Raw genomic sequence first — 9,928 nt, forward strand, 5'->3', positions numbered from 1 at the left:
CTTACATTTCATGAACTAAATGCCTCCTTACGGTCTTAGTAAAGTGATGGATTTGGTTGTTAGTGTAGGGTTTTGTGAAAAAAATTCTCCATTTTATCAATAAATTAGGATCGGGACTAATAAATTAAATATCCATTATAATTAATTTTTATGCACAAAGTTATCAAACTCGATAACACTATAAATATAAGTTGGCACGTTTACGCCGCTGGAAGCGAAAATGTAGGGAATTCATGTCGGGCTACAGAAAGCATGGGAGCTGGGGTATAGAAAAGTGGAGCTTGAAACAGACTACGCCAAGGCCATCAACCTAATCAACGGAGGGGAGGAATATGATGGCCCTACTAGAAATATCACTGAGTTGTGCAGGGATTTGAAGATGTGGAATTGGGAGATCAAACTCCGACATATGCCAAGGGAACAAAACTAGATTGCGGACGTTACGTTCTCGCCAAAGGGGGGGGGGGGGTCATAACCAGGTCGAGAACTTCAAATGGTATAACGAACACCCTAGGGAAATCATGAAGCTTCTGCGTGAAGATGAGCTCGGCCTCCTAGGCTCTAATGTTGTGAGGATTAGTTAATGATCTTGGATGTACTACTCCCCTTACACACAAAAAAATACTTTTTTTTGAGTACTATCTATTCATAGCTACTTTCTCAACCTACTGAAGGTAGAAAGAGTCAACAATTGACTCCACTGAGGCTCGAACCCACTCCCATCAGGGACACTGGGTGTCACTAGACCACAAGTTCTTTGGCTTAATTTTACTTTTTTATTTCTTGAGTTCAATGCCATTTTCAATTTCGGTGCACTTTTTTTTGAAACAAATTGTGATGCACTTAATCTTTTTTTTTTTTTTAATCTTTTATCTTTAAGATAGCAGTGTTTCATATTTCGAGTTTAAATGAACCAATCTTTAAAATAGATTATTTTTTTAAAACATAAAATAGATGATTAAATATGTCAAAAATGTAAAATTAATGATTAGATTCAAACATAATTGAATTGATCTGATATATGTCAAGACCTTGTAATCTAGTGTCACCGATTGCACTCCCATATGGAAGGGGTACGGTGGGTTTGAGCCTTAGTGTAGGTGATATTGACTCATTGTTCCTTTTTTGAATACTATTGACTCTATTACAATGTAGTATCTGTTCATACATACTTTCTCAACCTACTGAAGCACAAAATTGACTCTTTGTTCCTAAGTTATCATTGGCGTTATTTTTCGTTTCTAATATTTTATTAATAAATCAGTTACTCTATAACTTAAAGATGAAAAGTGCAATTTTCTTCTCATATACTTGAACAAATATTCATAAAATGGACATGAGGAAATGCCAACTACTACCAAGAAAACCCCCTTTTCAAGCCTAGACACTAGACAGGCCGGTAATTAAGAATCAATGATAATGATTTGTACCCCACATTGATCCCTATAATTGCCACACATACAATATCATGGCAATGACTATTCCTTCCTTAAAAAGAAAGCTGCAACAAGAATATAATGCCACTTTTTTTAAAAAATAAAATAAAATACAATACTGATAGGATATATGTATCTAATAAGGTATTTCATATTTAAATGATTCAACCCCTCAGCTTGAGCTAACACCTTTTAGTGATTCTTGAAAAGCATTCATTTACCGGAGAAAAGTAAAACAAAGTGGATTATAAAAGTTACAGAAGAGGAAAACTAAAAGCAAAAAAATCAAAGGTGAAAAATGGGTATAGCTAGGTAATTAACAAATGGAGATGTGTAGAAGCTAGCTAGCTAGGGTTGTTGTTGGTTCCTAGTGAAAATTTTCTGTCCAGGAGCAAGAATAGCCATTGGATCAAAAGTGGACTTCCTCTCGACGAATCTTGGCCATTGATTCCCAAAGTGGTGCTTCCATTCCTCCTTGGAGTTGTAGTGAGGGAGGTATAATTTGAAACTGAACCCATTTCTTATGCAGCACTGAACAATTTCCCGGTTCTGTGCCGCCAACTCTTGAACCGGTGGACCGTTTGGGTACTGATGGCTGAACCGGAGAAGTGCCACTAGATAGAAGATTTCCCCTTCTGGCAGTACCACCGAAGTTCGATTATCCCACCTAATTATTTACATAACATTTAGGATATATATGATAAGTAATTATTTCAAAAAAAAAAAAAAAACTTTGGTCCCATATTGCACAAAACATATGACATAAAATTTACAGATGAAGTAATATAAAAAGACAATACTGAACCAAATTTGGTCCCATTTTGCCATACACAACAAACGAGGCAAGAGACAACAACTTTGTAAAAGATAATAATGTTAAAATAGCCTATTCCTTATTGTTTCGTCGGGACCAAAATATTATTTAGGCTCTCATAAAAAAACTACAAATAAAAGAGAGTAGGGATAGTTCCGTTATATCAAATAGTATAATAGAATTTGGTGTCATTGTAATTGGGTTGGCAAATTAGTATTTTCGTTGATGCCAATCTAATATGGCAAAAATAACCTCGAAAGCTACATATCACTTAAAATCTCATTTTCTATTAAAAGAAAGATTCTTTACGACCAAAATACCTCACACCTTGTTCTCCTAACCTCGTCCGGCACCATCTTACATCACCGGTTAGTCGAAATACCCAACATGTGTGAAATCATATGAATTGTTACCCCCTCTAATCTTAAATGGTGATGGTAATACCCCGGGGGTTAGGGACCACCATATCTTTGTCCTAAAAGTACGGTGAAGATCAGATGATCTACATTTATGTATATGCCATACAACCGACACCAAATCGTGACATAACAAGCAGTTAAAAAAGAAAACAAAAACAAAAATTCAACTGCATCGATTTTTAAAGTTTATTCTCACTTTTACTTCCTGACGTGACAAACAATGATAAATTATATTCATTATGTGAATTCTAATAAAAATGTTTATATAAAATAATTTGTGTAAGGGAGTAAAAAGTGAGAGTAAAGGGTAAGTGATGATACTGTACATAGACATGCAAGGGGAATGGGATGGGATGGCACTCCAACCATAAAATCTAGTGGGCCCGGGTCTTATTTTGTTGTCTTTTGGATAGGAAATAAAACATATGGCCTAACTTCTCAAGATCTTAATCATCAAAATTAAAACTTAGCAAATAGAGCCAGGTGGTACAACCCCATAAATAATGTTCCACGTCACCATCTTAGTTGGAGTTTCATAAAACATCTAGGTGGCACCCATACCCACCTATTAAAAAATGTAAATGCAATCTCAACAAATATTACTTATACCACTTCAAGATAACTCTAATAAAATCAAGATATATGACACAGCAAAGTTAGGAAATTACTTGGACCGAATCAATGGATAGACCAGCATAGGACCACCAACCCCATCCTTCAAAAGCTTCTTGAACACGAGCCGATCGAAGTCTGCAATGTCCTTTTTGGACACGAACAAGTTGAGCCACGGGTGAGGGGCATCCCATATGCCATTGGCCTTAGCATCTTGTTCAGCTTTCTTCACTCGTAACAAGAAATCCATATAACTCAAATCCATTTGTAATTTCAAATTCTGGCAATATCTCAACCCTTCAATTAATTTCTCCACCATCTAAATAACAAAAAATAAGGTAATTTTGATTAAATTGTAATCATTGCAATTAAAAAAGTTTTAAAATTAACTTTAAAACCACAATTTTTTTTCCAGCTATTAGATTATAAAACTGCTCAAATAGTGTAACCCATTAGCCTATGAACGGTCGACATTCTACTGTGGGACGGGACCCGCTTAATATCCACCTAGGTCAAAGCTACGTCTGAATGGCCCACAAATGGTTTATAAAATAAAAAATTAAAAAAAATCTCAATTTTATTATTATGTAGTAATAAACTGAAGTTTATACCAATTTACAGATGTATAAATGTTACAGAATTGGTCCAGCAAGATGAAACAGTCTTCAATTATAATAAATTTGATTGGAATTACCTTATCAACGGTCGAGGGAGGGTCATCACTTTTGTAATATAGGGCCACCTCAAGACAATACAAAACTGGATCAACATTTTTGGACATACAGGTCGTATCAAACTGATGCTGGGGATCAAACAACACTGAGGGCCACCCATTAACAGGGTCATCACTATTCACAAACACAAATCCTTCCACGTAATCGAATGAGCTGTCTCGAGTTACCAATGACTCGGCATCTAGCATGTAGTCGGTAAAATTACTGTACACTAACCTAATCCATCTCACCTGGTTTGTAAAAAAATTTAAAAAAAATCAAAATTTATCACCTTTCCTGATTAAAACAGTAAATAATTAAGAAAAAAATATGAATTTGGAAGGAATTTAAAAATAAATAAAATAAAATACCAACCATATCCGGGGCGGGTTGAAGCAAGACCCGAGCTCGGGTGATGATACCAAATTGACCAAGACCGCCAAGAACAGAAAAGAAGAGTTCAGAATTGTTGGTGTGAGAACAGACCGTTATTTCTCCGTTACCAGTAACGACTTCTAGCTCCGTTACGTTTGCCGTTTGCGGCCCAAAACGGAACGCCTGGCCACTAACGCCGGCGTTGGACAGCGTCCCGCCGACCGTTAAATCCAGATAATCCGTCCAAGACCGGGGCGCCAATCCATACCCCAAAACGCAGCGTTTCAGCACGTCGGACCACAATGCCCCGCCGCCGACCTCAACCACCGGACCACCAGATTTGCTACAGTCACGAACAACGGCGATTCCGGCGAGCGACTTCATATCAACGACGACGCCGCGGTGGGCCATAGCCTGGCCGTTGATGGAGTGGCCGTTTCCTCTTGCCGCCACGGTAAGCGCCGGAGAACGCAACGCCACCCTTATGACCCTTGCCACGTCATCAGCAACCGCCGGCCTAACAACCGCCAACGGCTTAACGGCATGCAAGCCGCCAAAATCCTTAGCCGCAAAGGCGTTAGAAGAAGCAGAGCCATATTCGACAGTCCCCTGAAGATCCTCGAGGCCCAAATTGATAGCGTCTTCATTGGGGTGCTCCGGCGGGGAGTCGGCGGCGTCATTTTCCGGCAAACAGCGCTCAACCAAATAGGCTATCATCTTGACCGGAGAAAAGTAAAGGGCGATGATATTATTAGAGGAAATCTGGGCGGGGGAATGGAGGTGAGTGGAGAGTAGCTTTAAATAGCGGCGGGAGGCCTGCAGGGGGTTAAAGAAAGTAAGAAAGAAAGAAAGGGGAAATGGAAAATGGAATGTGAAGATTGACGTCAAGAAAGGGTTTCAAAATCGTTGTTGACGAAGGGATCCTATCGACTTCATCATCTGTCTGCCACTTATACACTTCCACACACACACACATATATATATATATATATATATATATATATATATATATATATATATATATATATATATATATATAATTTTTCAGATTTACATACGAATATTACTTTTAATATATTGCACATTTAGTATTAAAAGATTGTATTTGTAAATGCGAAGTATATAATCATATGTATAAGGTCCAACTGTATTGTCTCTCTCAACAATGGGGTTTTTAATGTGGACTCACCCTTAGCTTTCACTTATTGAGCTACTGCTACTATTATTATTACCATTTTTTTAACCGAAATAAAGTTTTATGGAAAATTCTAAAATGTCTATTAGTATGTAACTACTGACTCTTGCATTTGTTTTATAGAACTTGTATGTACAAGTCAAATGTCTTTTTTTTTTTTTTTTTAAATTTTTTTTTGATCCGGAATCAATGCCAATGGCCGAATTGGCACCATAGACTTTCCTAATGATTTATACTTCACAAAAATTCATGTATATGTTTGTGTGTGAAAAGTCTACAATACTGATTAGCAATGGTAATTTTGCACCGAGTACAGCTAAGCTAGTCGCTATGTCATTGGTGAGGATCCATCATGCGCATTGTGTATCTTGGTTGAGATTATGTATATGTAATTAACATATATGTATTTTCAATGTATTTACCTACCGTTTATATATTATGAACATAGAATATGTACATAATTTTCTAATTAATTATATATAATATGGTAACTACATGTACGTAATATGGACTAATGGACCACGATCAACAATGCGTATGGTGAACTCTGATCCACGATATAATTTGTGGGGTAGAATCATGTATGCTTTTAATTTGGGCTGTATCTAAGTATTGTTATATGGTACAACTCCAAGGTAAACTGGAGGGGCGTTGAGCTCAGTTAGGAGTATATGTGTTATATAAAGTGATTAAAAAAAATAAAGAAGGGATGTGTGTGTGTTTTTTTTTTTTTTTTTTTTTAAATCATCTGGTTTTTTTTTCTTTTTTTCTTTTCTTTTCTTTTTATTTTTTTTATTTTGCATGACAAGGTAAACTATATAATTGAAAAATTTTACAATGTACTTTGCAAAGTTATACTTTATATTTGTAATATGTATATAAAGTTAAGGGAGAGTACAACTTGCAAAACACTTGATATTATAATTAACTGTATTATACAAATTTTCATATATTTATATGATAAATATTCAAATTTGACATGAACACAACACTCACTTTCAGTATTATTGTTAAAGTTTTGGTTTATTTTAATTTTCTCTTTCCTCACTTATTTTCATTTTTTGTATTTCACAGATAATTTAAATACAATTTTTATGGTCATGGATATAAAATAGGGATTTTTTGTGTGGATAATTTCATTGATTTTTGTGTAATTAGCTTATGTTGTCCACCCAATGTTGTCTTCACATGAACTCTTAAATTGCAAACCGCTGTGCAATAATTTAGTAATTGGGGTCTATTCCAAAACTAAGTTAACTGTTGCTCAAAATTGATAGTTCATGAAACATTGTTATTATTTATAAGCTAACACTACTGTATAGTTCCAAGTTTGACTTAATGTGGGAGCTGTCTATTGATTTTTTTGGTTGAACTAGTCAACTATAGGTAAACTAAACTGATTTACCTCATGATTGTGGTTTTTTGTTGGATAATGACACAAGGCGGATTTCAGTGCACCCAAAGTGTACCTTAAAGTAGCGGCTTATGACTTTTTGCTAAATCAAATTAGAATTTATATAAAAATAAATAAAATAATATCATATTTTCAAAAAAATAATAATATCAAATAAAAAAAAATCCTTCAATTTTATTGGCAATGAAGAGATCCCATACATGTTTAAAATCTACAAAACATCATGATACTCACAAATACAACCCATGGTCAATCTTGTCACATGTGTTATATTAGCATTCGATGTCGATACATATTAAGGTTGAACCCACACCCTTGTGGTTTAGTGGCGCGAAGTGACTATCTCAAATAGGAGGTCATGGATTCAAGTCCCTGTAAGGACGGTACGGTATTGAATCTCAAACAGGAGGCCATGTATTCGAGTCCCTGTAGGAGCAGTATTGACTCTTTGTTGTGCTTCAGTAGGTTGAGAAAGTAGTTATGAAAATACACTACATTTAACAGAATCAGTAGTACTTTAAAAAAAAAAACCCCACGACCTATTATATGATCACCTTTTTAATTGATTGTAAAACATCGCTAAATACCATTATAAATAGGATTTGTAGAAAAATTTATTTGTCTTAAAAAGTTTTTTGGTATGTCAATATGTTTATGTTGATATGGAGGATTTGTAGAAAAATTTATTTGTCTTAAAAAGTTTTTTTGGTATGTCAATATGTTTATGTTGATATGGCGCTACCACATCAACTAAATTAACAGTCATATTAACACCGCTAATTATTGTACCATTTCTTAAAGTATATGGATTAAATTGAACAAAATTGTATATAATACATGGGCCTTAGATGTACTTCATTAACTATTCTTTTTAATCGTACAACTTAATTTTTAAAGTATATGCACTAAACTGAACAAAATTAAAGTATATGAACAAATTGCATGCTATATTATAAGGATCTCAATGTACTTTGACTTACTAGATACAATCATATGTTTGTTTTGGATTGCATATTTATGTTTATATATATTATACATTTTTTTTATCGGGTGATGCGGAGATTAAGGTTGACTCTGATACCAAATTGAAGTATGTAAACTCCATCTCAACTAAAAGGCTAAGCTGGTAGTAGGATTGAACATTTATGTTTATATACTATTATACGTGCATTGCGCGAATGGGTTAATGCCTAATGTTTATATTTAAATAAATATTTGAAAGTATATCAATGCAAGATTATATATGAGAAATTTATACATGGGTAATTGAATGTCGAATTTTTTTATTTAAATATCTAACTCAAAGTATATGAATCCAAGATAATATAGAGAAAATTCATTATAATTATTACTAAAATAAATGTTTGCAACCTTGTAAAATCCATAATCTAAATATTTGGTCTAAAAATGATAATCTAAATAAATACTACTTTTAATTTGAATTTTTCTAAGTGTTCTTAATTCTCTTTTGAGTAACATTGTCATTGTCTTCATCTTTACTATTTGTTCTCTTCCTTTTTGTTGGTAGTGTTTTATTTGCAATTCGGTTATTGTTGGTAGCATAGATGACAACATCATGCAATGAGATTATGATATAAGAGCTATGGACTTTCCTTTAGGTGTTCTGCTTGGGGTTCATTTGGTTCAACCATTATTGTTGAATGGGTTATTGTGGATAAAGAAATCTTTAGTTTAAGAAAAAATATTAAATAAATTAATAAAAATTTGAAATTTTAAAATATTATGTATTCCAAAGATATTAAAAGGTAGTTTCTCGTTTCAATTTGCTGGGTAATGGGTTATTTGAGTACGTCAAGAAATCCCCCAAGTAGTTAATATGATTGGTTTCAAACTATTCTTTTTTATTGTTTTCATGGTATTAAAGAAATACATATGTATCATTTTTTGGTGTAACTACTAATTTATTTAATTCAATAAGAGTAAAATAGAGTGATTCCGCTTCAATTTGCTGAGTTATTATTTGAGTACTGTCTTTGTCAAACAATCTCCAAGTAGTTAATATAATTAGCTTCAAATTATTTTAAATTTTTTTTCATAGTATTAATAATACTTGGTAAATAAATATATAACATTATTTTGTACTATAACTTTGATATTTAATTACAAGATATTGTACAAATAAGATAATGGACAATGTAATGAATATCAATTGATAAATTTGAATGAAAAGAATCTTTGCATGAGAGAAAATAAAGACAGTATATATAACTAATGAAATTATTTCTCTTATTTAATTTAATTTTTTGATAATGAATAATTTTTTCAAATAAAGGTATTGTAGACACATAATTCTAAATTAAAGAAATACATATGTATCATTTTTTGTTGTAGCTACTAATTTATTTAATTTAATAAGAGTAAAATAGAGTGAGAAACTTAATTATGTCAAATTTGATTGAGATGGGGTTCGAACCTAAGACCTTTCTTATAGAAATTAATAGGTAAGTTAAAAGTTAACGGAATATAACGGAGAAGAGAATAATATTTAACGGAAAACTTAACGGATAATCATAAAAATAAGGTTAAATTAGGTAATATCTATTAATAATATTAATCTGTATTATCTTAACCATCTATTTGATTAAATAATTCATCTGAATCGTCCATTTGATTAAATAATTTGACCGCCATTTTTTCTACCCATTTTAGGCCTAACTCTCTTTGGCTCTTATTAGTATAGTAGATATATATATTATATGCTCAACATTTTGGACTAGGTACTATATATAAGTACTAATACTAGCCAACAATACTTGAGACAATTAGATATAATATACATGATTATGCTTGATACTACCCAAATCATAAAAAAAATCTAAAATTATAAAGTTGTGTTTTGTGAGACAAGACCAATGGGAGATAGTTGGGGTGAGAAGGCTCAAAAGTGTAGGTCCATTTGAGCTGGTAAAATGACTATGAATCACACAAT

General features: G+C 33.1%; 1 protein-coding gene across 1 annotated transcript; it reads right to left on the reverse strand.

Annotated features, from left to right (window-relative positions):
- Nucleotides 1-1,565: 1,565 nt before the first annotated feature.
- LOC116006468 (cytokinin dehydrogenase 7-like) lies at nt 1,566-5,311 on the reverse strand. Its single transcript, XM_031246854.1, has 4 exons — nt 4,370-5,311; nt 3,976-4,245; nt 3,338-3,600; nt 1,566-2,103 (listed from the first exon to the last, which is right to left on the reverse strand). Exons 1-4 carry the CDS (start codon nt 5,084-5,086, stop codon nt 1,785-1,787), a joined length of 1,569 nt encoding a protein of 522 aa, XP_031102714.1. The 5' UTR covers nt 5,087-5,311; the 3' UTR covers nt 1,566-1,784.
- Nucleotides 5,312-9,928: the final 4,617 nt, after the last annotated feature.

This window comes from Ipomoea triloba, chromosome 15 (assembly GCF_003576645.1).
Source record: "Ipomoea triloba cultivar NCNSP0323 chromosome 15, ASM357664v1".
Classification (NCBI taxonomy): Eukaryota; Viridiplantae; Streptophyta; class Magnoliopsida; order Solanales; family Convolvulaceae; genus Ipomoea; species Ipomoea triloba.

Bases quoted from the DNA above. Each gene is read 5' to 3' on its own strand.
- LOC116006468 (XM_031246854.1), bottom strand. From the start codon at position 5,086: ATGATAGCCTATTTGGTTGAGCGCTGTTTGCCGGAAAATGACGCCGCC. The intron at 4,246-4,369 runs GTTGGTATTTTA...TTTACAAACCAG, and splicing joins TTCAACCCGCCCCGGATATG to GTGAGATGGATTAGGTTAGT. The intron at 3,601-3,975 runs GTAATTCCAATC...TTTGTTATTTAG, and splicing joins CTCCCTCGACCGTTGATAAG to ATGGTGGAGAAATTAATTGA.